General features: G+C 48.5%; 11 protein-coding genes across 11 annotated transcripts; 7 read left to right on the forward strand and 4 right to left on the reverse strand.

The window, feature by feature from the left end:
* Window positions 1-60: 60 nt before the first annotated feature.
* On the forward strand, window positions 61-776 carry FTJAE_3722 (uncharacterized protein; the record flags this gene model as incomplete). The annotated part of the gene is made up of 3 exons (XM_037350051.1): window positions 61-118; window positions 174-505; window positions 747-776. The coding sequence occupies 3 exons, from the start codon at window positions 61-63 to the stop codon at window positions 774-776; spliced, it is 420 nt and encodes a 139-aa protein (XP_037209136.1).
* Window positions 777-1108: 332 nt separating this feature from the next.
* On the reverse strand, window positions 1109-3047 carry FTJAE_3723 (uncharacterized protein; the record flags this gene model as incomplete). Its single annotated transcript, XM_037350052.1, has 9 exons — window positions 1109-1186; window positions 1250-1403; window positions 1584-1639; window positions 1706-1945; window positions 2015-2283; window positions 2338-2418; window positions 2481-2670; window positions 2736-2947; window positions 2999-3047. The coding sequence occupies 9 exons, from the start codon at window positions 3045-3047 to the stop codon at window positions 1109-1111; spliced, it is 1329 nt and encodes a 442-aa protein (XP_037209137.1).
* Window positions 3048-4732: 1685 nt separating this feature from the next.
* Window positions 4733-5728, forward strand: FTJAE_3724 (Mg2+ transporter like zinc transport; the record flags this gene model as incomplete). The annotated part of the gene is made up of 1 exon (XM_037350053.1): window positions 4733-5728. The coding sequence occupies one exon, from the start codon at window positions 4733-4735 to the stop codon at window positions 5726-5728; it is 996 nt and encodes a 331-aa protein (XP_037209138.1).
* Window positions 5729-6399: 671 nt separating this feature from the next.
* FTJAE_3725 (uncharacterized protein) lies at window positions 6400-7790 on the forward strand (the record flags this gene model as incomplete). Its single annotated transcript, XM_037350054.1, has 4 exons — window positions 6400-6409; window positions 6469-6764; window positions 6814-6842; window positions 7265-7790. The coding sequence occupies 4 exons, from the start codon at window positions 6400-6402 to the stop codon at window positions 7788-7790; spliced, it is 861 nt and encodes a 286-aa protein (XP_037209139.1).
* Window positions 7791-8639: 849 nt separating this feature from the next.
* FTJAE_3726 (uncharacterized protein) lies at window positions 8640-10179 on the reverse strand (the record flags this gene model as incomplete). Its single annotated transcript, XM_037350055.1, has 2 exons — window positions 8640-10080; window positions 10130-10179. The coding sequence occupies 2 exons, from the start codon at window positions 10177-10179 to the stop codon at window positions 8640-8642; spliced, it is 1491 nt and encodes a 496-aa protein (XP_037209140.1).
* Window positions 10180-11362: 1183 nt separating this feature from the next.
* Window positions 11363-11936, forward strand: FTJAE_3727 (uncharacterized protein; the record flags this gene model as incomplete). The annotated part of the gene is made up of 2 exons (XM_037350056.1): window positions 11363-11398; window positions 11448-11936. The coding sequence occupies 2 exons, from the start codon at window positions 11363-11365 to the stop codon at window positions 11934-11936; spliced, it is 525 nt and encodes a 174-aa protein (XP_037209141.1).
* A 721-nt stretch (window positions 11937-12657) lies between these two features.
* Window positions 12658-16129, forward strand: FTJAE_3728 (putative bifunctional P-450:NADPH-P450 reductase; the record flags this gene model as incomplete). Its single annotated transcript, XM_037350057.1, has 6 exons — window positions 12658-12724; window positions 12775-12855; window positions 12912-13191; window positions 13239-14094; window positions 14140-14638; window positions 14688-16129. The coding sequence occupies 6 exons, from the start codon at window positions 12658-12660 to the stop codon at window positions 16127-16129; spliced, it is 3225 nt and encodes a 1074-aa protein (XP_037209142.1).
* A 305-nt stretch (window positions 16130-16434) lies between these two features.
* FTJAE_3729 (DAL5-Allantoate and ureidosuccinate permease) lies at window positions 16435-18201 on the reverse strand (the record flags this gene model as incomplete). The annotated part of the gene is made up of 7 exons (XM_037350058.1): window positions 16435-16653; window positions 16702-17109; window positions 17163-17426; window positions 17476-17859; window positions 17904-17950; window positions 17997-18043; window positions 18089-18201. The coding sequence occupies 7 exons, from the start codon at window positions 18199-18201 to the stop codon at window positions 16435-16437; spliced, it is 1482 nt and encodes a 493-aa protein (XP_037209143.1).
* Window positions 18202-18473: 272 nt separating this feature from the next.
* Window positions 18474-20147, reverse strand: FTJAE_3730 (zn 2cys6 transcription factor; the record flags this gene model as incomplete). Its single annotated transcript, XM_037350060.1, has 3 exons — window positions 18474-18914; window positions 18963-19032; window positions 19123-20147. 3 exons carry the CDS (start codon window positions 20145-20147, stop codon window positions 18474-18476), a joined length of 1536 nt encoding a protein of 511 aa, XP_037209144.1.
* Window positions 20148-20704: 557 nt separating this feature from the next.
* On the forward strand, window positions 20705-22366 carry FTJAE_3731 (triacylglycerol lipase II precursor; the record flags this gene model as incomplete). Its single annotated transcript, XM_037350061.1, has 2 exons — window positions 20705-22092; window positions 22150-22366. The coding sequence occupies 2 exons, from the start codon at window positions 20705-20707 to the stop codon at window positions 22364-22366; spliced, it is 1605 nt and encodes a 534-aa protein (XP_037209145.1).
* A 913-nt stretch (window positions 22367-23279) lies between these two features.
* FTJAE_3732 (glucan 1 3-beta-glucosidase A) lies at window positions 23280-24455 on the forward strand (the record flags this gene model as incomplete). Its single annotated transcript, XM_037350062.1, has 1 exon — window positions 23280-24455. The coding sequence occupies one exon, from the start codon at window positions 23280-23282 to the stop codon at window positions 24453-24455; it is 1176 nt and encodes a 391-aa protein (XP_037209146.1).
* Between the last annotated feature and the right edge of the window lie 48 nt (window positions 24456-24503).

Here is a 24503-nt window from a genome sequence, read left to right on the forward strand (position 1 = left end):
AGCAACCCAACATCCAACCTATCTGACTTCCGGAATACTCTACAAGCATCGAAAGACACAATGCTCTTGTCTCTTGCCGTCATCAGCGGCCTAGCCGCCCTCTCTGAAGGCTATGTCTGTACGTTACTATATCCTTAACAACACATAAATCTTGCCTGCTAATACTACCATAGTGGCGGCCTACAAGAATGTCGACGACTGCAAAGCAGAGGGCGACACTAACTACCGAATTTATGAAGGCGACTTCGACGGATGCCAAAAGTTCGGCGGCCAATCGGGCTCGACCTGTACCGAGTACTCCAATGGCGGTACTATCGGTCCCAATGCTTGTTCGAGCGATGTCTGGGAGGTGCACTCTGTTGCTCTTGACGGAAAGACACAGATCAGTGGCGCCCAGCTCTGTTACACGTGTACTTACTACACTGACGAGCATTGCGGTTCTCTGAACCAGAGCCCTCAGTGGTACTGTGATGGCTGGGAGGCAGGTCCAAAGTCCTTCCAATGTGTGAGTCTTCCTAGGATATAATCTCCCCGATGAAGTTAAGCTGACAAGAGATGAAGCAACTCGCACAATCTCCTAGCGACTGCTAGAGGAAAGCTCACCTTGAGGGAGCTCTCAGTGCGCTGATCATGAAGACGAGGAGCGCGGTAGTCGATCTTGTGAGGGCTTCTATGTGCATTTCCTGTGTGGTTTATGGCTTGGGGGTGCCGAAAGACTGCACTGATAGGATACTGTTCGAGTCTAGTCCAAGCCTGTGGAGGAGGGCGGCATCTAAATTTCTTTCGTCACTATCAACTTGCTTCTGTACTATTGCCTAGCCACTAGCACTGGCAAAGCTGATACTTATACTATATCTATTTGTGCATCTCGGGATTAGAGATGCTCCTGTTTCGACAACTTCAGATGCGTGCACTGAGAGTCTTCTCTTGTGAAATATGGGATCACTACTATGTATGGACAGCCCTGAGTAGTATTTAACCTCGATCTCGAGGTCTGAACCGCCAAAACCTATGACGCTCGGCAATTGCCTGTCGACTTGGTCCTCCAAGCGCCGGCAAACTCTCCTCTTTTGTATCCAAGATGTACTTTTGTGCTTCACTAGACTCCCTAACTACTGTTGGCATAGTCGTAGTATATACCTCTGTCACCCTCGCCTGTACCGAGCTTATCGCGCTTTCCTGGGGCCTGCAAATGCGGACCTTATTAGTATCACGAGCCCAAAATTGAGATCGACTGGCAAATGATTACCTTACGATATAGTTTGTCAAGTTCAATCTCAGCGATCCCTGCTACTTCATTCAGAGTCAATGTATCCTTAAATCCTTGGGAAGATGGCTGAGCGAAATAGACATCCGAGTTCGCAGAGTATGCCGGAGGTATAGTAGTATTTTCAATAGAGCTCCTAGAGTGTAGTTGTGCGGTTTGTCGGGGAGTCGATTGTCCTTGTTGGGCAGGGCGTAATTTAAGTCTATCACTAGATAAGTCGATTCGACTGACTAACAAAGCTAAAGAGCTGAATGATTGAACCTCATGTAGAGTTGGGGTAAATATATCTTGAAAGATTCGCATATGAAGTAATGACCATTCAAACATGATGTAAAACGTCAGGCGCAACTCGACGGCAAGTTCACGCAGTTCCTGCATCGCGTTAGGCATCCCTCGCTTCTTAATTATTTCAACTTAAGAAGATAACGCCAGACTTACCGTCACATGCTTCGATTCTCGTGGCTGGTGATGGGTCGGGCGGTTGTGAAGATAGGACTCATCCCCACTGATCATGTCGGAGACATTACGCATGGTCCTTTCAAAACGGCCGATCTTCTCCAGGCTCATGCTGTTGAGCCTCTCAGATACCGCCCTGTAGGAGTCGTGAATCTCTCGCACTCCGCCTATCGCAGATGCCAGTGAGGTGCCTATTTCTTGGAGCGTTTCACCAATGGCGGCCTAGAAGATAAGGAATGGTATTTCAATGCGGTGTAATCAGATAATGATGGATGGAGATAGATAACGTACGTTACGCTTCTGCTTGCAAGTTAGACGTTCTATTTCGACTTCGAGATCACGACTTTGATCTCCATTGTCGTCGGTTAACGTCGCCCCATAACTCGACTGAACTCCCTCTCGGAGGATAAGGAGGGCGCAAAGGAACATGGCAGACAAAATCATAGTATTGAGAAAAAGACCAGGGAGAAATAGTACTAAGAATACAGTGATCAAGAGTGGGACGGCATATGTGAAGTCGAATCTCTGGGTATCCTTTTGAGCCTGGGACTCTCGATCAACTAGTGAAAGTAAGATCATAGTACAAAAGGGTATTCAATGCAATGCGGACCTACTATTGTGACGACGTGACTCAATCTCTGCTTTGGCATCTTCTAACGTTGCAATTAAGCGGATACTCGATTTTTTATTATCCGCTGGGTATCACACAGTTAACAATCCGACTATTCAAGACACTCGACACAACAGATATACTTACTAATCATTTCATCAATAAGCCCTTTAAATTGTTGGATAAAGTAGAGCAGATGAGTCCAACATTCGATAGATGCACTCGCCTGCTGCTTGGCGTTATTGAAGCAGTCGGCTACCCGTTTCCATTCCTCATGGAAAGCAGATACTGAAACGGCGGGATTGTATTTGCGAAACAGTTCTGTTACACGGTGAAGCTGGTTTAATGATCAGACTAGAATAGACTCGGTCGTAGGTAATAACATATTGGAAAAGTCCATACCGAACCGCGAGTATGCGCCAGCTCCCCAGCAGTCTTAGAAAGCTTATCTAGACTTTGTTCTGATGCGGCGAACGCATCTAGGTACAATCTTGAACAGATCTGGACCTTCTCTCCAATTGTGAGTAGTCTGCCGCGACTGTCGTAGCTGCCAGGGACCTCGAGGGTCGGTACATCCAAATCGCATCGTGTAATCAGGAGGAGCTGGCCAAGAGCTGTGATGGCCTTTATACCGCTGACAAACTTGGGTCCTCAGTCCATTCGACATTCCCTTGCATGGTTGTTGTTGATGTCTGCCAAGAAATCGGAGCACATGATGGATTGCCTGAAGAAGAGACAGAATCAGTGTATATTGGGGCAGGAAACCGGGGCCTGATTTCTCTTTATGGTTTCTCTTTTCCCCGCGTAAGAAGTGGGAGTAGAGAGGGAAGACTTCGATATGTTTGCGACAGTGACGAAGGGCTGGTGATTATGATTCGCTCTCTGTATCCCTGGCATGTCACTGTCATTGTGAAGCCCGTTGCTAAAAAGTGTGGCTTGCCTATCAACCTAGGACTCTCAAGCACCAGCTATCTATAGGCTACAACACCACTAAGTGAAGCGAAACTGAGACAAGGAATGTCAGAGTCCCTATTCTCGCGTGCTGCTAAATCAGCCACAGAATATGTCCAAGCCAGTCATACAAAGCCACGTTGATGAGATTGATGCTCACTGCTCAATGGGGCTGTTGAGGCCCAACCAAGAACACCACCATCCACAAGTGGCGTTCTCGCCCGCCAATTGCAGCTCTCAGTGCAGCCTTGTTTTCAACCCACTAACTTGTGAGTCGACAAACAATTGAAAGATGAGTGGAAGATGTCAAGATAACTGCCTCGGTGCCTAAAAGACCGCACACAGCCAAGAAATAAATTTATCATTCTCCTCTGGCGGTATTGGTATTTGACTAATACGACTTTACTTTGTCAAAATGGAAGCTATAACACTCAACCGTCTAGACTCCATGGCTGATGCCACAATTAAGAGCTACGATTAGATCGTGTTGTTGTTAAGAAACACCAAACAACAATGGCATGAAGCACCATCCTTCCTAACATCGATTATGGAGAGTTGCGAAAGTATTTCTGGATCTATGACTCAGTTCCGCCATCTTTTGCATGGAGAATTGGGTCTACGCCTCGATGTACTTCATTCTGTTCTCAGTTCATTTCAGAAGGTTCTCAATTTGGTCGAGGCCAGTGCTCAAGAGATACAGACAAGAGGCAACCATGCCGAAGACAGAAATCTTTAGAAACGCTTCAGACTTGCAGTTCCTGACTCTGCGCTCAAGAATTGTAGCAAGGAGCTGGATGAGCAAAATAGTTTCGTCAAAAGTCTAGTAGGGGTTCTCAAGCTGTAAGTTGTGACTTCAATTCTCATCAAAAGAGTTCCGCTGACGTTGATTTAATGAAGGCCCACAGGCCGGAGGCAAAGTTCCTTCATTCAACTTCATTCCGAGATAAAAGGACATGGCGATATCTCAAGGACGATAAAGTCTTCCCGGGGAACGGGTTTCTCATTTAGTGTTTTTGATTCACCCTCCATAAGCTCCTCTCATCGCTTCCAACGTCAGGTAATCGAAGCCACAACAGCGCCTTCACTTGGCTGGTTAGTTCTTATAAGCTTAGCTTGCGGGGTCGGCTGCGCCCTACTTATTCCAGATGTGAAAGTGAAGGATAATCTTCAAGTCGGCATTACCACTCTCACATCTTGTGGGACTTGGGTCACATCGTTCATTATAGGATTGGCAAAAGAGTCTATAACGACATTGTGGGACTTAGCAAAGCTAGTACTTGACCTGTTGTCGAGCCTTGCAGGACTTTTGAAAAGCTCACTGATCCAGTGTGGACGCTGGATATCGTCGTTCAAGTTCCAAACATCCTGCTTCAGACCTCCTGGGGCCTCACACGTAGGTCCAAAAGGCTTCTCATTTGTGTGATAACCGCTGACGGGAGCAGATCCCTATGTCTGCCAGCCGGGAAGAACTGAGCGCGGCCCTTCTGGAAGCGGCTACTGTTGGTTCGCTACGAGATGCGACAGCCCTCCTCAAACGAGGAGCGCGATGCACCATACGGGACGAGAACCTCATGACGCCATTGCACTTAGCAGCAACTTGGGGACACTACGCTATAGTGAAACTCCTACTAAGCTACAAAAACAAGGATTGGTACGCTCAAGGGGGTATCACATCCATCCATCTTGCTGCGAGATATGGACATAGCAATGTGGTGAAGCTGTTGATATCGAATGGTGGGCATGACTGGAAAAACGACCGGGCTGACAGTCCAGCGACCTTGCAAAAGTTCAAATTTCCACGAGTCATCGCACACGGGAAGACATTTTCCGCCCGAGAATTAGCTGCAATATATGGTCATGAAAACGCAGTGATTGCTTTCCCATCGACTAAGAAAGACGACATTCTACACGCTATGTCGTCTGCGTGTGCATTGGGGAACCAAAGCATGGTTGAGACGATATGGCGGCATCACAAGCAGAGATCATATTTCAAGAGACATTCAAACCCAACAAAGCTGGTCAGTACATTCCGCGCACCGCCGCTTCACTTAGCCGTCACTTCGGGAAACCCTGCGCTTGTCGCCTATCTCCTCGAACGTGGCTTTTCCGTCAACGATCAAGGCACCGCCCAGAGCTCGCAGTGTAGCTCTCCAGCGCATTATGCCGCCATGGCTGGCTCCGTAGAGATTCTTTATCTCTTAAAGAGTAGCGGTGGTGCAATGACAGGTTTGGACTTCAGAAACCGGACACCACTATCGTATGCTGTTGAGCATGAGCATGTCCAGGCTGTTTCGTTCTTAGCGAAGCAGGCGCCTTTACATCAAAGCGCCTCGAGCAAAGACGCTGTAGTTTTTCATCTCGGCTCGGGTCATAGCGAGCATATGAAAGGTTGGAATGTCATGAATGGTGAAATAAGGAACATTCTTAAAAAGATAGGGATTTAAAGTGCCGCTCGGAAGGTAGCAAGATTTCTTAACATACAAAATAACAAATATGGATTATTCTGAGGCCCTCCAACAAGCAGGATTTCTCTTAGTCTTCTCGTATATTTTAAAACATTTGACAGCTGTTGATATGCGGCTTTTGTTGGTCCTTTTACCCTGCCCACTGTGGAGACTTGGACATGCCACTTCCACAGCAGGACAAGAGTATTACAGTGCCATAGTTATTAATTGAGCTAGTAATTTCGGCCCTATAGATTATTTCATTATTACAGACTTGTGACTCGGTTAACCCGGATGATTTCTCTGCTCCACCGCGGCACAGGCGCAAAGCCCTTGCTGATATCATGACGATTGACCGAGAGTTGATACTTTCGCCAAATATGAGCATCAATCATAGCGTTCTCCCTGCAACCAACATACAGACAAACATCGTTTTATGTAATTGACCAGCCCTTTTATGGCAGTTGCCTTCATGGCTAGCATTGCTGCAAGCTTCATCAGTGATTTGGTCAGAGAGGCACAGTCAACGCATCATGTGATGATGACTCTTCTTGATCTATAAGTACTTCTTGATGGACATGAACTTTCCAAATGTCACTACAGGGTCCCAACTACTTTAGAGCCTTTGGCATTACAAAATCATTGGCCGGACTTGCCATCAAGCTATCAAAATGAAGCTGAGTACGACTATGACTTCTCTATAATACAGAAGTACCCAAACACTGACTGATGTGCTATAGTCCCATCCCTCTTAACCACTTTGCTCGCCGGTAGCATGGCGAATGCCAAGTACACCGTTGAAATCCCAGAAGACGCTGTCTGGGTCACCAACTGGGATGAGCTGCAAGCTGCCCCTCGATTCGCGGGAGTTCTCCTCCCCAAGTACGGAGGCTTTGTCATTGAAGTCGATGAGAAAATTGTATTAGCTACGGATGAACAAATGAGCAAGGAGGTGCTTGACTTGCTCACGGATTTGGAGGAAAATGACCCGCAGCCTGAAGACAAGCAGACTACTCCTAGCAAGAGAGACGTGGAAGTTCGAGGTTATGGAAATAGATGTTCTCATCCTCCTTGCTTTGGTCCAGGACTTTGCTCTCAGTACTCTCATTGCCATGTGTGTGCTGGGCTTACTGGCGCGGTATTCAAGAGGGGCAGGTGTATTTGAGCCTGGCATTAACAGTCAACTTGGTTGGCAGTCAATGGGGGCATCAAAACCTTGCGGCGTTGGCTGCACAAAGAACCTTTTTGGGATGATTTGATTAGGAATAGACAGATTCAGGACTTTGAAGAGGGAACTTTTGAGAATGGTCTGCGCTAGTAAAAATTATTACGTTTAGATCGAGCCATGCTCTTCCAATTGATGGTTAGGTGACTGTTGGTTGGTCTTACAGCAGGGATTAGAAGACAGTTGTCACATGTCTACCCGAATGATGCAGCATGGCCCTCATGATTCAAAGGACCAACCCCACCAGGTGCATCTAGACTCTCTGACTCAAGTTCAACACAGCTTTCCTCTTCTAACTTCTATCCTTACAGCAAAACCTCGCAGAGCATGTCTCAGCGCAACATAGAGATACAGGAGCCAACCGAGCATGAAGCAACATGCTGCTCTAGCGAAGGGGGCATCGCCTACAAAGACCTCTCCCCAGAGCAAAAAGAAATAAGCGACATTCTACGCAACATGGATCGCGATCCTGATCTACTAGGTCTAGCAGACCTCGGCAAAGACGGAGTTTTTCGCTTCCTCGACGCTGATCGCAACATTCACTACGCCATTCCTTTGCGGCCTGCACTTATCAAAGCCCTTATTGATCGTTTACCTTATGACCCAGATGTCGAGAAATTCTGGCGTGGCGTCGATGGGACGAAAGTGCCCGAAGAGCAGTGGTATAGCCCACCTGAGGAGATACTCCCTCCGCCTTTGACGGAAGAGGAGAGAAGAGAGGAGAGGGAGATTATGGAGAAGAATAGAGATAAGATTGATAAGTTTAGGGAGGATCTGAAGAATGGGATTCATCGGGAGCGTCTTGTATTTATAGAATCGGACAATAAGCTCGAGTAGATTTCGTGTCTCATCAGTCAAGCATGAAAACATGGTCTGAGCCGGAGCTGAGTGCGCTATTTTTAGCTGACTCCACTGCCGCCCGCAAGCCTCTCATTTACGCCTTGACTTGAAGTTGATCTTGGTTCAAACACTAGAGCTTAGTCTTACGAGTCATGTCCATGACGAGTCATGTCCATGAGATTTTAGCATGTTTGTCTCAAACTAAGTAGATCTCGGTGTGAGATTCCGTTGATAACAGTTAAGGAAGTTGACAGCGATGAGAATACGAGGCGCTTGTGGATCGCGATCATACGTGTTGTTGTGCCCCTGCTGCACTAAACCCAGTGAGGACAGGGCTGCTCTTCTGCCGGATTGGGCGGGTCCGCCAAGTCACTGAAGATGATCTAGGGTATTTTCGTGATGGCGCTCACGACTTTGCTCTTGCATCTATCTTTGACCTAACGCATGGCTTATTGAGACTTTCTGAATCTAAAAATAGATAGACGATAACTACGGTGTAGCATGTGAAGTATCACAGAACTTGCCTAAATTGTATTTCTCTAGGGGGATGAAAATGTGCTTGTTGACTCGTGGACCTTCATGATATTGCCAGAAAGACTGAAGGTTACATCGAGCAAGCTGGAAATCACCAAGTCTTCCAGGGCAGCATGTCAGGACAACATAATCTGATAAGAAAACAATACGTTGGTAGGGAAGTTGTAAAGCCCATCTAAGCTAGATGGAGGCATGGTGTTTATGACATTCTAAGTTGGCATCTATAACGTGGTATCTTGATTCTGGCAAACATAATATCTATATCTAAAACTCGAACAAATTGTAACACGCTATAATTCAGGAACTTGACTCTCAAGCGCCTAAATACAACAACCAAGCTCGCATGTTCTCCACCAACCTCTGAGCATCCTCATGAATCTCCGGCAGATCCTGCCAAGATACCTCGATCGACAAATCCCCATCCTTGACCGACACCATACTAATCTGAATCGCCGGCCCAACGACATTTCCACTGAGCGAGAACCTTGCCCTTCCCATCACAAAACCATCATCCTCAGTCTTGCCATCAATAACACCAAGATTCGTAACTTCCCACGATAAGTCTCGAGGTCTTCTCTCCAATGACTTGAGGTAATCATGCCAATCAGACACCACCTTCATCAAGCCGACGATATTATCGTTTACACCAGTGTCGAGGCGCTTCTCGATGTCTCTGCGAATTTGCTGTGCTGCTTTCCAGATCGTGGGCTCTAGATCTTCGATGGGTTGGGCGGGCCAGTTGTTTATACGTGCTTGGGCTCGCATGTCGCTGACGATTTCGTGGTCGAAAAGATGGGTGAGGGACGCAGTGCAGTTCTGAATACTATTATCGAGATCAAAAGAGGCATACTTTGACGGTCGAAGCTCCTTGCGTAAGAACCTTCGATGATCCATTGCTGTTGCGACTTGAAAGGCATCGGTGTTGCCCTCATTGATATCAACGGATAGACAAGCTAGAACGATTCCGTGGATAAGGCCTGTAAGTGTAGTATCATTCTCTCGGCATTGGCTCAGAAGCTTCTTCAAAGTAATAGCGTCGATATCAATGGCCTTGAAGCGCGTAATGTAAGGATCTGCCTGGATAGGCGCCCACAGAGCTTTCGACTCTTCTGAGTGGAAGCAGGAAGGACAAAGGCCATGCCAGATCTCTGAACAAGCATACCCCAAGCTCAAGTTATGCTTGGCGAGTTTCTCTTGTGGTTGGGGAAAGTTGTCCTTGCATATAGAAGCCGTCATGACTCGAGAGCCTCTTCGAAGTAGCGATGAAGAAACTGGGTAGTTGAGGCTTTGGAGTAGTGTTTGGTGAAAGATCTTGGCACCCATGCCATCGTGGTTAGCATGGCTCCAGATATACATGACATCAACAAAGTTGTCTGTCCTCGTTCGCATCAGACATATTCTCCATCCCGGCCTCGTCCCAACACCCTCAAACTTGGCGTCAAGCTGATACTCCAGATTCGCTTCAAACGCCCTCCCATAGTCCTTCGAGTTTGGCCGGACATCCCAGGATACATGGTCTGCGAGATCAAGCGACGGGAGCGACACCCAAGCAGGCTTTTTCGTACCCTCACCGACGAGACCGACTTGGAGCAAGGGAAACTGGAGGACGGTTTGGGCAATGGCTTGGTCGAAGCGTCGGAGGACTCGGTCGTGGTTGATGAAGCCGTGGAGAGATAGCGGGAGTGTGTAGCGGCAGGTGAGGGCCGTACTGCAGTAGTAGTTGAGGTTATGCAGCGCTGATTCGCACATCTCGCTAGGATCATCAGCGTGGTTCACTAGCACGGTTTGTTCGGGATGCTCACATCTGGCCGAGACGCCGAATAAAAGACTTTGGGTTTGAACTCGATGACATATTTTGCTTTCTTGCTTGCATGTAGACTAGATTGTTGAGATCTGCATTTGAGAAAGTAAGCTTGTTAAAACACTTTTATACCGAAAATGCCGTCCAAGTTCTAAGCCTCAATATGATACTATTCCCAACGCCCTCGGCCCGCGGGCTCGAGATTCGTCACCGTCTCGCGTTAAATCGGGACTCTCTCTCGCTCAACCTCGTTTACCCCTGTCAAAATTCACTAGCATAATGGACTATCATTACGCAACATTCACACTGCGCCCTGTGCCCATTTCTGGTCGCTTTATCTTAGTGGGCCCCGCTGACTCGGCAGTTACGGAACTTTCTGCTCGACGTCGCCCTGATAAAGACCACAGGCTCTGAAACAGGGTAGCAGAAAGCTTAAACAGCCCCGAGCATCCGGGATTAATTGGTGAATAGCAGAGAAATGCTTCCGGAGAAGCCACTAGACCGGGGGATTTGAAGGGACCTGTACCCATCGTGAAAACATCTGAATCAACTTATTACCGTAAACTTTCGATCTGACGTTCTTAAATTCTACTTTATCGTCTTTCTAATCATACGATCTCCTCGCTACCCCATAATCGCGTGTTTGTTACTTTTTTGTTTTGTTTCAACGGGCAGATAACCCGATCCAGTTATTAGCTTTGACGCGTTGGCCATGAATACCACGGAGAGGACAGCTTACGTGGTGCAGTTTTTACAACATGAGGTTTCGAAGCTTCACACGCGAGAAACGTGCTGGCATCAATCTGGCGTCGGCGGTCTCCTAGCGCTATTGCGTGCGAATCTCTCGGAGTCGAAGTCGTGGAATAGCAATTATGTCTCGGGGGGACCGTATACGTTTAACGCGACGGGGAATTTGTTCACTGTTGATCTTGCGACGAAGCATTTTGATGTGAACACTGTTGATCAAGATACATTCATCACGCTGACATATGTTCATGGTGTGTTTTTTACTCGCTACGTGATTTGAGTAATACTGACTATTGCAGCGCTATGCATGATTATTGCATTCTTCTTGGTGTATCCCATTATTTTGCTCATGGAGTCAAGTACAGTGTTATGTGATCTGATCAATAAACCTGTCGCGAAGCACACAGTTCGGAAATGGGAGTCTGTACTTCGAGCCTTTGTCTTTACGCCTCTCGTCATCGCTGGACTAGTGGCGGGAATCATCGCAATGGGCTCATCAGATCATTTCAGAACTGAACACGGGGTATGACTCTAGACGAAGACTGGCGAATGCCTAGCTAACGCGTAAACAGGTCATTGGACTTGTCACGGTAGTGTTTGCAGGCTTCGCATCGCTACTATACTTCTTCGACTTCTTCTTTGGCTCAAGAATGGCTCGAACAATCATGGGAATGCGCTGGCGTCAAAACCTCAAGTACTTCGACATGTTCGTCTGCCAAGTCATCCTCATGCTCTCCGGCTTCGTCCTGACCGACGGTTTCGACGATCTCTCAGTCATGGGCCTCTGCTACATCCAGATCTCTCTTGCGTGGGCAGTATCTATCGGTATGATAGCAGCGTTTGTCTGGAACAGCGCCATGGTCTTGATGACAGCACAATGGTTCCTCGTCCGTCGAGCACGACCCAACGGAGGCGTCGCCAACACCAACAACAGAATGTGGCGGCTCGTGCGCTTCCGCCGTCGTCCTCGTCGTGAACCATCGCCAGAGCCTACTGCGCAGGCTTACGAAATGGGCTCGTCATCAGAGACGTCTGAAACTTGCGGTCGGGGAACGGACTGAAAGCTGGGGCTGTGCTGTGATACTTATGGATGCCAAGCGTTCCAGGATAGATAGACTTTGTGACCTTTTCAGTTTAGTTCAATGATGAGATTTTTTAACGATATTTTTCGCTCCGGGCATCAAGGACGCCGTGATGAACCCTTGCCGTATGATAATTTCCCCCAGCGGAGCCCTTGTTCTCCGGGGCTGTCACTGTAAAACGCAAGGCTGAGATGTTGCCAAACTCAAACCACGTAGACTGTTTTTTCGGATAAGCCTGACATAACGATTGTGTCTGATTCGTCAAAGTCAAAGTTTGACCGCTTATTTTTAGGGGTGGACAACAGTCGGGCGCCCGCGGGTTACCGACTGGGGTGCCCGCGGAGCATATTTTATGGGGGACTTTTATAAGGCTGCGTGCCGGTATCCGGACCCCGCGGGCGTTTGAAGTGCTGACGCGGGCGGAGTAGTCAGCGGGAGTTGATGATCGTCAATGCGGAGTTACAGCCGGGTATTATCACCTAAAGTACGGTTAAGGGTAATGAGATCAATGCGTTGGGATGCGTAAATGGCTTGCTCAGCCTCATGATCTTTTGACTATAACATAAGCTTGAAGAAAGCTATCTTTGAGCAGTAATCCATCAACAACAGCAACAGTCTACTTTGAACAGCAAGCGATTTGATCTTTTACGATATTGTCACCACTATTTACGAACACAAAACACTACAGAATCTACACAAAATGGCAGTAAAGCAAGAATCGAAAAAGCACGATGAGAAGCACAAGGGACAGATCCCTGGTCCAAAGGGTACATCACATTGAATACGAACGAATGCAACCACATGCTAACCATCGCAGGCCTTCCAATCATCGGTAGCCTTCTCGACATCGATCTCACAAACTCCCTGAAATCATTAAGCGACATGGCCAAAGATTATCGTACGTCACCGACCGCTGCACGTTATTCCCGACTGCCTCTAACACTACAACCGCAGCAAATCTGTTCGCACTAAATGTAGGCGGAAACACAGAGATCATAATCTGCAGCCGCGATCTCATGGACGAACTATCGGACGAAACACGATTCCATAAACTTGTTGTTGGTGGTGTTGAGAAGCTACGGCCTCTAGCTGGCGATGGCCTCTTCTCGGCGCAGCATAATAGCCAGGAATGGGCCATCGCACATCGAATCCTCATGCCGCTCTTCGGACCTCTAACGATCAGAGAGATGTTCCCCGACATGCGAGAAATCTCGGAGCAGCTTTGTCTAAAATGGTACGTCATCAGCTATCCAAGGAAAGTCGTGGTACTAACCTTGACAGGGCGCGAGCAGGTTCCTCAGCTACCATCGACGTCGGGAATGACTTCACACGACTGACACTCGACACCATCGCGCTGTGCACAATGGGCTTCCGCTTCAACAGCTTCTACAGCAACGACAAGATGCACCCTTTTATAGAGAGCATGGTCGCAGCTCTCATCGACGCCGAAAAGCAATCCTTCCTTCCCGACGTCGTGCAGTCGTTGAGAATACGGGCCCAATCCCATTTCAAGAAGCATGCTGCTGTGATGAAGAGGACGTGCCAGGATATCCTCGATCAGCGAAGGAAAAATCCTGTAGAGGGTAAAGATCTTCTCAATGCGATGATGAGTGGCAAGGATCCCAAGACGGGGATGGGTATGAGTGATGGAAATATCGTCGATAACCTCATCACTTTCCTCATTGCTGGCCACGAAACCACGTCTGGTCTCCTGTCATTTGCATTCTACTACCTCCTCGAGAACCCTGAGAAACTACAAAAGGCTCGTGAGGAGGTTGACGAGGTATTGGGTGACGATGCCATTACAGCAGATCATCTCCCCAAGATGCCCTACATCAACATGATCTTCCGCGAGACTCTTCGTCTCATGCCCACAGCACCAGGCTTCTACGTCACACCCTTTAAAGACGAAGTCATCGGTGGTCAATACAACGTCTCCGCAGGCGATCCCCTGCTCCTCTTCCTCCACATGATCCACCGCGATCCTGAAGTCTGGGGTCCTGATGCCGAAGAGTTCAGGCCTGAGCGGATGGCAGACGAGCACTTTAACAAACTCCCCAAGAACGCTTGGAAGCCTTTCGGAAATGGTATGCGAGGCTGTATCGGTCGAGAATTTGCATGGCAAGAAGCTCAAATTGTAAGTACCATTCTTTATTCTGGTGTCACTAGCTAATACTCGCAGGTTACGATCATGCTTCTTCAGAACTTTGACATGGTCAAGGCTGACCCAAACTACAAGCTCAAGATCAAGCAGTCACTCACCATCAAGCCTGACGGTTTCAACATGAAGGTCAAGCTCCGGGAGGGACGCGACTTGACGAACCTCTTCAAGAACCCCAGCATGGCTAGCTCCAAGCAGCCCAGTCTGTCCAGCCGAAAGAACCTCAACATTTCACAGAAGGATCTGAAGCCCATTTCTATCTTCTATGGTTCTAATACTGGAACGTGTGAGGCATTGGCGGAACGACTGTCTGCTGATTGTGCGACCTTCGGATTTATGCCCTCTAAGCCTCTGCCGCTTGATGACGCTACTAGGAACCTGTCCAAGGATGGACCGAATATTCTCTTTGCTGCGTCTTATGATGGAAAGCCTTCTGATAATGCTACCGAGTTCACAAAGTGGGCTGAGGCGCTGCAGCCTGGTGAGCTCGAAGGCACCCAGTTTGCTGTTTTCGGATGCGGTAAGTCTATTTCATCTCTTCATGCCTCAACTTATCTAACGCTTCTTAGGCCACAAAGACTGGGTGTCGACCTTGTATCGCATCCCCAAGGTCCTCGACAAGTGCTTAGCAGACGCCGGCGCCGACCGTCTCGTCGACATTGGTCTCACCGACGCTAGCACCGGCCGTTTATACCCTGATTTCGACGACTGGGCACACAGCAAGCTCTTCCCCGAACTGGCCAGCCACCACGGCATCACCCTCGACCATGAGCCTGACTCACTCGAACTGAGCGTCACCATCAACCAGTCCCAGCGGAATGATATCAGAGGGAACTTCAAGAGGGCTGAGGTGGTGGAGAACACTGTTCTCACCAGCCCGGGTGTTCCTCGCAAGTACAGTCTACTTCTTAAGTTACCGAAGGATATGACATATACTCCTGGTGACCATGTCTTGGTTCTGCCGAAGAATCCTCCTCAGCTTGTTAATCGGGTCATGACTTGCTTTGGTGTTGATGACGATACTGTCTTGACTGTATCGTCGCAGCGACCAACTTTCCTTCCCACTGGCACTCCCATTCTTGCTTCGAGCCTCTTCAGTACTCTTGTCGAACTATCTCAGACAATCAGCCGCACCAGCCTCAAGAGACTAGTGGACTTTGCAGGCAATGATGAGACCAAGGCTGAGATCCAGAGTCTCGCTGGTGATAGATACGATGCCGAGATCGACCAACAACGCATGTCCATTCTCGACATCCTCCGCAAATATCCCTCCATCAACATGCCTCTCTCAACATTCCTCTCCATGCTTCCCCAGATGCGTCCCCGCACATACTCCTTCGCCTCAACACCAGAGTGGAAACCCGGCCACGGCTCACTTCTCTTCTCCGTCGTTGAAGCCACCGAAGCCAGTGGATCATCGCTTGCACGCCCAGGCGGTCTAGCTACCAACTACATGGCCCAACTCCGCCCCGGAGACTCTGTTCTCATCGAGCCTCGGCCTTGCAGACCTGAGCTTCGCACCGCCATGACCACTGAACTCAACGTCCCTATCGTCATGATCGCTGTTGGTGCTGGTCTCGCTCCCTTCTTGGGATTCATGCAGAAGCGATACCTGCAAAAGAACTCAGGTCAATTGTCCAATTCCTCCTCCACACTCTTCTTTGGTTGCCGTGGCGCCAAGATGGATGACATTTGCCGCGATACACTGGACGAGTACTCCCGAGCAGGCGTTGTGACAATTCATCGTGCCTTCAGTCGAGACTGGGACTCGCCGTACAAGTATGTTCAGCACTTGGTAGCTAAGCACGCCGATACCTTGGCGCGACTCTGGGGACAGGGTGCTATTGTGATGGTCTGCAGTGGTAAGAAGGTTTCTGATGATGTGTTTGATGTCTTGGGTCCTATTCTTCATAGTGAGGACAGAAGGTTGAACACTACGAGGGCGAGTGACTGGAAGACTTGGAGAGAAGGCGTTAGCAAGGAGCGATTGATCTTGGAGGTGTTCGGATAGATTTGAGTTGGGTCATAGGCTTTGTTTGTTGATATAGCATGGCGCTGCGGGTTCCTCTACTGTACAATATAGATCAGGATAAATTGCATTTGACGAAACTTCAACGTGTACTCCATTTTCTCTTCGTCTGTGAGCCCATTTTCAGAGGCGCCTCTCAATCTTCTCCCAGACAACAGAAGAAGCTGGATGCTTTTTTTGGAGCACAGTAGTTCAAATAAGTTTCCCATTGGTAATGACCAACTACTAGACCCTAAACTAAACTGTGCCAACCCGCCACTACACCCGAACGTAAATTCATTCCCATTTTACAGAATGTATCTAAAGTTCTTGTTCTGCTTATCAGTCTCATCCACCTGAAGAAGCGCTCCGTCCTCGGCAAGATCCACTTGCTGAGACTCCTCGGGATCTCTCTTGACACCCTGCTCATTATCGCGACGACGGTTCTCCCAGGTGAGATAGAAGTAAATGCCCACTACAAGAGCAATGGTGATGGCATAGCAGACCATGATGGTGGTATAAGCGGTCTATAGAGATTAGTAACATGCTTCACAATAAGCAGTGGTGTCACTTACGTGGTAACCAGGCGCCTCGGTGCTGATAAAGAACTGAGGTCCACTCAAGTTTCCAGCACAATATCCCAAGAAGATCATGGCCATGACTGTTGACTTCTTTGTGAAACCGGCAATGTTACTAGCGGATAGCGACAGCATAAGAGGGAATGCAGGTGCAACAGCCATGATGAGCCAGAAGCCAGCCAGTCGGGAGAGTTTTTCTGCTGTGGGGAGGAGTTTGATCATAAGAATACCAGCAATGGCCATCAGGTATGTCAGAACAAGAGCAATGTGACGGGACTTGCGAACGTAGGTTGTGAAGACAGCGACCAGGATGACGGTTGTGAGTTGAAAGGCTGATGCAGGGAGACCCATGAGTATAGTCTGCTTTTCATCGTAGCCAAAGCTCTTGATGACAATGGTGCTGAACTATCATGATATCAGTTACCGCAGTCTCAATGGGATAGTAGAAGATAACTTACACTGGTAGTTCCGCCATTGGGAATGCAGATGATGAAAGAGAAGAAAAAGAACCACCAGGACTTGACATCCTTCATAGTCTCAATAAACTGTCCTCGGTCCCACTTCTTAGTCTGAGTAGTTCTCTGAAACTTCTTAGGTCGAAGAGCAGCAAACTCTCGCTCAGAAGTTGACAGAAAGCCAGCCGTCGCAGGAGAGTCAGGCAGAAAGAAAAACGTCAAGACAGACCAAGCAATAGTGATAAGCCCAAAGATGAGAAAGAGCATCTATACAAATCAGTTTCCAACTCTTCTTCAAGTAGTAAGTAAAACTCACCTTCCACTGCTCAATTGGACCATGATAACTCAGAATCCCATACGCAATCATAGCACCAACCATACTCGCCGACGCATTCCCAGCAAACCAGAACGAATGGCGCGATACATGCTCATGAGGTGTATACCACATTCCCGTGATGAGCGAGAAGCCTGGACTTATCGCACTCTCAAACACACCAAGAAAGAAACGAAGAACCATGAGACTAGCGTAATTATGCGCGACGGCGTGGAGAGTGAGAATGACGCCCCAGATAAACATGAGGACGCTTAGATATTTGCCGAGAGGGAATTTGACGAAGCCGAGAGAGATGGGGTATGAGGCTACGAGGTAGCCTATGTAGAAGATACTGGATGCCCAGCTGAATTGCTGACCGACGAGTTGCTTGTCTTGTTAGTGGTGTTTTTCCTTTGGTGGTGAGTACATACCAGATCTTCTCTGAGGCCAAGAATAGCGCTATACGCCAAACTCGTCTCTGTGTAAAGTCAATACCCGCGTATAAATTGCCACGAAGAACTTACTGTCCAAATACTGCAATCCATAGCTCACAATAAGCAACGGCATAAGCCTAACAAATTAGCTCTGAACACCTGTCGCTTCTGGTAGCACATACCTCATATCAATCTTCCTCACAAGCTTCTTCTCCTCCTCCACCGACAGCGTATCAACAGTCCCGTACATATCAACATCCGAAGGTGTCGACTCTTTCATCTCTTTACTCTCCATGATTAAAATTGCGATGTTGCAGGAGTCAAGAAAAAAAAGAAGGTTAAACTTCAAAGCGTTGATGGTTTTGAGTCAGTGTCAGGGCGCAAGGGCCCAGTTATATTCATTCTCCTTATCAGACAAGCGCTAGTCCTTATTCCCCTTATCACTTCGGCTCCAAAATCTGGGGTCCCTTGTCTACTACCCCAGATTTGTGGCACGCACTATGAGTGGTCAGTTTAATCGACGAGATAAGCCACGATATTTATCGACGAGACGGACGCTGAAACTATCTAATTATGATGATATGGTCTCGTCTGCTTGCTAACTAACTCGCGGATCGCCTCCATCGATATTCCCTTAGCCGATAGTGTCTTAGCCGACACCACGAGGTTGTAAACGCCCTTGATAACGGGGTCTGAAATACTCCCCGAGATCCAGTCTCGGTATACGGGGTCGTGTGTTTCGATTCCTCCGATTAAGAGAGCCCATTGGAAGCGCTCTAGTAGCTGGACTGGTCCGACGGGGATGGTGTGGTATGCTGCTGAGACTAGTTCTTGGAGTGCGCGCTCGATATCAGCTGGCACTGGTGTTTCGCCGAAGAATGTGTCGCGGCTGCGGTATAGGTAGATCTCCAGGGCGTGGAAGATGGTTACGGCTACGAGGGCCATTAGTGGTGGTTTAGTTGACTCTTGAGCGCAGTCTGTCCATAAAGTGAAGAGAAAGTTCTGCTCCTGTACGGCGTTAGTCCACGGCGGTCTCACAGATAGTTAATAACTTACTTCTCGTATCTTGTCCAACTTGTTCCTAATCTCCACCCACTTCCCAAGTACAGCCAGCTCGCTACTCTGGCTATACACGTTTATCTCGTATTGTATTGTAATTAGACTGAAGTAGACATCCAGAATCCTTCTCTGACTCGTCTCCGGCAAACTCTCAGACCTGAACCACGTCTCCGTCTGGTCAGGTAATATCGGCATTCGTGATAGAAGCCATATTCGCTGCCTCGTCTCATGCTTCTGGCTGACATAACCCGCAAACGCAGCGCCGCAGCCAAAGAAACCACAGAATACATCGCGATCATAAATATACGTCAAGATCCGCGATAGCGTGACAGGCTCAGATGTCCCCGTACTCCCACTAGAATTGGCACAAACCTCATCTAGCGAAAACGTCGTAATATACGCAAGAATCGAAGTGCTCAACTCTCGCAATCTCTCAACCTCCAACGGATCCCTCCTCATCCAAAACATATAAAGGTACAAAAACGACAACATCATCGCGACGTGGTTGGTAGGCGATAATGTCACGAGCGCCTGGCTTAAAAGCTGCGATCCGTTCTGAAAATGTAGATAGGACTCCAAAGGCGGTCTGTGGCTGAAACCATGATGGATAGCTAGTTCGCTGTGTGAAAATGCAAGAAGGAAATGTAGCGCCATGGGGTTTTGGACTGCAAAGTTGAGGAAGATGGAGTGTGCTGAGAGAGCGGCTTTGCGGGTTGATTTCATGGGTGCGAGGACGGTGGAGTGGAATGTCATGGCTTGGACGTCGTCGCTGCCGATTGAAGGGGCAGGTTCAGTTGGGTTTGTGAAGGAGAATGAGGGGAAGAGGGAGAGGATGTCGAAGGAGGGTGTTGGGTATAGAATGAGCTGTGATGAAGCGTCTTGGGGATATTGAGGGATGGCGATAGGGTTGATTAAGTCGTCTGGCGGTATGTCTGGGAAGCTTGTTGGTGATGCAGATGCCACTTCACTCTCGACGGGTAGAACATCAAACGAGATATCAGCTGGCAAACCCTCAGACAACTGCAAGTCCCCAGCCGGTGTCAAAGCAGGCGGCGTAACACTCTGCGATCCCTCACTGGCACTCCCAGCATCATCAATCTTGGGCACAAGAGCCGGCGGCGTCCATCTCTCCCGCTGTTTAATCGGCCCCAAGCCTCTCCTCCTCTCCGCCAGCGGCTGCATCTGCGTCGCCCATCTACACTCAAGCTTGAGCCTCACGCAGCGATTGCACTGCGGCCTCGTCTCATCGCATTTGACCTTTTTGGTCAGGCACGTCAAGCAGCCTAGACATCTGGGTCAGCGGGGAACCACTTCCGGGGGAGCCGGGACTCACCGTTTTTAGAGCGGCCGCGTTCTACGCGTTTGCGCTTTGGGGGTTGAGGCTGTGAGGAGGAACTGGATGATGCATTCTCCATGTGACTTGGCTTTGACTGGGGGGAGACCGGATGAAAAGGTCCTTATCGAATGAGTGGAAAGGAATTGGATGGCATTAGTTAATCGATTGGTTTGCTTTGACCCTTTCTTTTTCGGTCGTTAATCTGTAAGGACGCGTCCCCGCCTCTAGCAGCTGATATGTCGTCGATTAAACGGGCCAATCACCGTCACTTGACACTTAGAACTGCGATACTACGAGATATGAATGAAATATTCAACAATTTATTGAGTCGCTTGCATTCCCTTCTTATCTCATACTCTGCAGCTCCCTCTTTTCTATCTCCAAAATAATTCTTATCACTAAAATGGGCAATTCAATCTCTTACACCACTTCAGACTGTCATGTCAACATCCCAAATCATGGATCTCTCAAAGGTCTTCAGTTCGATTCCAAGTCCCGTCGCTTCGCAGGCGTTCCCTACGCTCAACCTCCCGTCGGGAATCTACGATGGCGAAAACCTCAGCCTTTTCCAAAAACATATCGATACCGATCTTTGGATGGTTTGCCTTTTGATGCGACGGATTTTGGACCTGTTTGTCCTCAGGCGAATTACTCCAAGAACGTTAGCGAGCATATCCCCAAACATGCATACAGCGAGGATTGTCTAAGACTCAATATTTGGACGCCTGTGCCTGATCCGAGCGAGCCGAATAAGAAATGGCCTGTTGTGGTTTGGTTCCATGGTGGTTGGTTCCAGGTTGGAGATCCCAGTCAGGAAGAGAGTATGGATCCAACTGAGCTTATATCGACTGGCGGATTACAAGCTGTGTTTGTAGCCGTCGGTTACAGACTCAATGTCTTTGGGTTTCTCGCTGGAAAGTCTCTGCTAGAAGAGTCTGGTGGTGAGGCTGTTGGAAACTATGGTCTTTGGGACCAACGTCTCGCTATGGACTGGGTATACGAGAACATCGCTGCCTTTGGGGGTGACCCTCAAAACATCATCCTCGCGGGACGCAGTGCGGGAGCTTACTCTGTGCTTGCGCAAGCACTCTATGACTTCCGAGGCAAAGAGTCGCATGGCCGTTTTACAAGAATGATCATGTACTCTAATGCCATTCCGACACAACCCAAGACTGTTCAAGACTGCGAGGAACAGTTCGATGAGCTTTGCGAGTACTTTGGCATACCAACAGACATTAGTGGCGCAGAGAGGCTACGTAATCTGAGGAGTATTAGTGCCGATGATATCTCTGCTGCTATCATGGAGCTGAAGAACCATACCTTTCGTCCCGTAACGGATGATCTGTTTATTCACTCGGGTATCTTTGACTACTATCGCGACGGGTCATTCGCGCGTGAGTTCAAGAAACGCGGACTCAAGCTCTACATCGGCGAAGTCCTTGATGAAGATACCCTCTACGCCGTCACAAACCCTCCCGATCCCAACTTCTCTTCTCTTCAGATGCAAATATCCAATTATTACCCTCCTCACGTCACTGATCGTCTCCTCAAGCATTATTCCCTTCCACAAACAAAAGACAAGAAAGCATGGCAGCAGATCTTTGGGCGTATCATTGCCGATGGCCAAGTCAGAGCTCCATCGCGATACCTAGTGGATAATCTGGTTCACAATGGCGTTGACATCAAGAATGTCTGGAGATATCTCATTGCATATCGCTTGTCGTTCATAACGAATGAAGTTGCTCCAGCCTCGTTTGGTGTGAGCCATGCTATGGACAGGCCTATATGGAAGTAAGTCAACAGCCACTAACCAGATCGCCGTACTGCAGATTTGCTGACATATTGAAGTTACTCTATTACGCATGGGCCAACGCCTGCAGAGAGAGATCTCATGGACGCATGGATAAGGGATCTCAGGGCTTTCGTTAATGATGAAGAGGGGTATGTGTTCGGCACGGAGCTGACTACAGAGTATAAAGTCATGCAACCGCAAGGAACTATTGCCATCGAACGGGATGGACGATGGGAAGAGCTTCTACAGGTCATGGATATCTTTAGCGCATGAGTTCATACTGCATAGCTACATTACTTCAATACCGTCTCTAAGTGATATCGCAGTGAGATGGAGCTGAACAACGTGCAGTTGAAGGGTCTACGGGCGTTTAACCCAGCGAACGACGTCTCTTCTTGGATATCGAGTCAACTGACTGCAGCAAACACCACCCAACCATAAAGAGCATCATAGTAACAGACAGGAACGGTCCACTCTTTGCCCATCTACCCCGGTGCTAGCCTGTTGCCATCCCCAGGTTTCGGACATGGAGCCGAAGTAGAGGGGAAAACAAAAGTCTTTACCATTGCGGCGTAGAAGGCATGGTTCAGAGTCGCGAGGAGAGACACCCAATAAGGATTAGCCAAAGCCGGGTCTGGGGGAAGGACTCCGGCTTTCATCAATTCCTATTGGGAGATGCGAATCCCCAGATTCCCCCACACTACCCCAGGTTATCCTTCTCATCTCAAACGATAAATGCGGACTGCAGGTCATTATATTACCATGAATCAACCATTTATGACTATTATGTCTACAGTACAGTTGCATCGGCATGTGGACATCCCGCTTCGGTTCAGGGGACTCCACTTTACCGCACGATTTCCAGGACTTCTGCATCTTCGGGATGGAATTATGTCAAGCTGCCGATGGCACATTGCAATATACTGCACTATTCTTTCCGGAGAAGGGGTTTCAACCAATAAACAACCTGATTCGATCAAGGGTAAATTGAAATGAGAATAAATGAGCATGGCATCTTCGGTGCTGAATAGACCGAGAAAGTAGGTCGTAAAAGTCTTCAATGATTCTATAAAAGGTCCAGTAATGTCTGACACTCTTAACTCCTCCCAACACAATAGCTCTCGTTCCTTTACAGCCCTTTGCCTTCATACTCGATCCTCAAAACCTTCATCCACGCCTCACAACAATGAAGACTTTCCTGGCATTTGCTTCTGTTACGGCCTTGAATTGCAGCTTGGCTACCGCCGCTCCGCCTTCCAACTACCTCAATTGGAAGACTTTTAACGCAAATGGAGTCAACCTTGGCGGCTGGCTACATCAGGAAGCTGTAATCGATCCTACGTGGTGGAATCAATACGCCCCTGGCACGCCTGATGAGTGGGATTTCTGTGTAAAACTCAAATCGCAATGCGGTCCTGTTTTAGAGCAGCGATACGCTTCTTACATCACGACCAAAGATATCGATACTATGGCTGCAGCTGGCATCAACGTCATCCGAGTGCCGGCTGGATATAATACTTGGGTCACTCTCCCGGGATCTCAACTTTACAGTGGCAATCAAGCTCGTTTTCTCAGAGCCATATCTGATTACGCAATCAAGAAGCATGGCATCCACGTCATTCTTGACATTCACTCGCTCCCGGGAGGTCTGAACGGCATGGGGCTGGGTGAAAAGGAGGGGAATTATGGCTGGTTCCAGAACCAGACTGCCCTTGAATATTCTTATAAGGCGGTCGACGCTGCTATCAAGTTCATCCAGGACTCCGATGTTCCTCAAGGTTTTACCCTGGCCCCCATCAACGAGCCGGTTGACAATCGGGATATCACAAAGTTTGGCACGCCAGATGCATTGAGTGATCAAGGAGCTGCCTGGGTTCTTCGGTACTTCCAAGGCGTCATTTCACGCGTTGAAAAGGTCAATCCCAAGATACCCATCATGCTTCAGGGTGGTTTTCGACCCGTCGACTACTGGGCCAAGTACTTCCCTGCCAGCACTACCATCGTCTTTGATGTCCACAACTACTACTTCGCCGGTCGCCCAACTACGTCCCAGAATCTTGCCGAATTTATCTGCAGTGATGCCAAGGACATCGCGAGTACTGCTTCACCAAAGTTCCCCGTTTTCGTCGGCGAGTGGTCCATCCAGGCTGCTACCAATAACACTTTTGTCAGTCGGGCGCGAAATCTCAACACTGGTCTCAAGGCTTGGGCTGCGTATACCCAAGGAAGCGCTTACTGGACTTGGAAGTTCTTTGGAAATGTGCCTGTTGATGGCGAGGGTACTCAAGGCGATTACTGGAATTACTCCGACTTTGTGAAGATGGGTATAGTTAGCCCATCGTCGGGTGCTACTTGTAAATGAGACATCTCCAGCGCTACCGCTCTGATTAACGTATTAATACATATGGCG

This window comes from Fusarium tjaetaba (genome assembly GCF_013396195.1).
Source record: "Fusarium tjaetaba strain NRRL 66243 chromosome Unknown NRRL66243_c0000070, whole genome shotgun sequence".
Lineage (NCBI taxonomy): Eukaryota > Fungi > Ascomycota > Sordariomycetes > Hypocreales > Nectriaceae > Fusarium > Fusarium tjaetaba.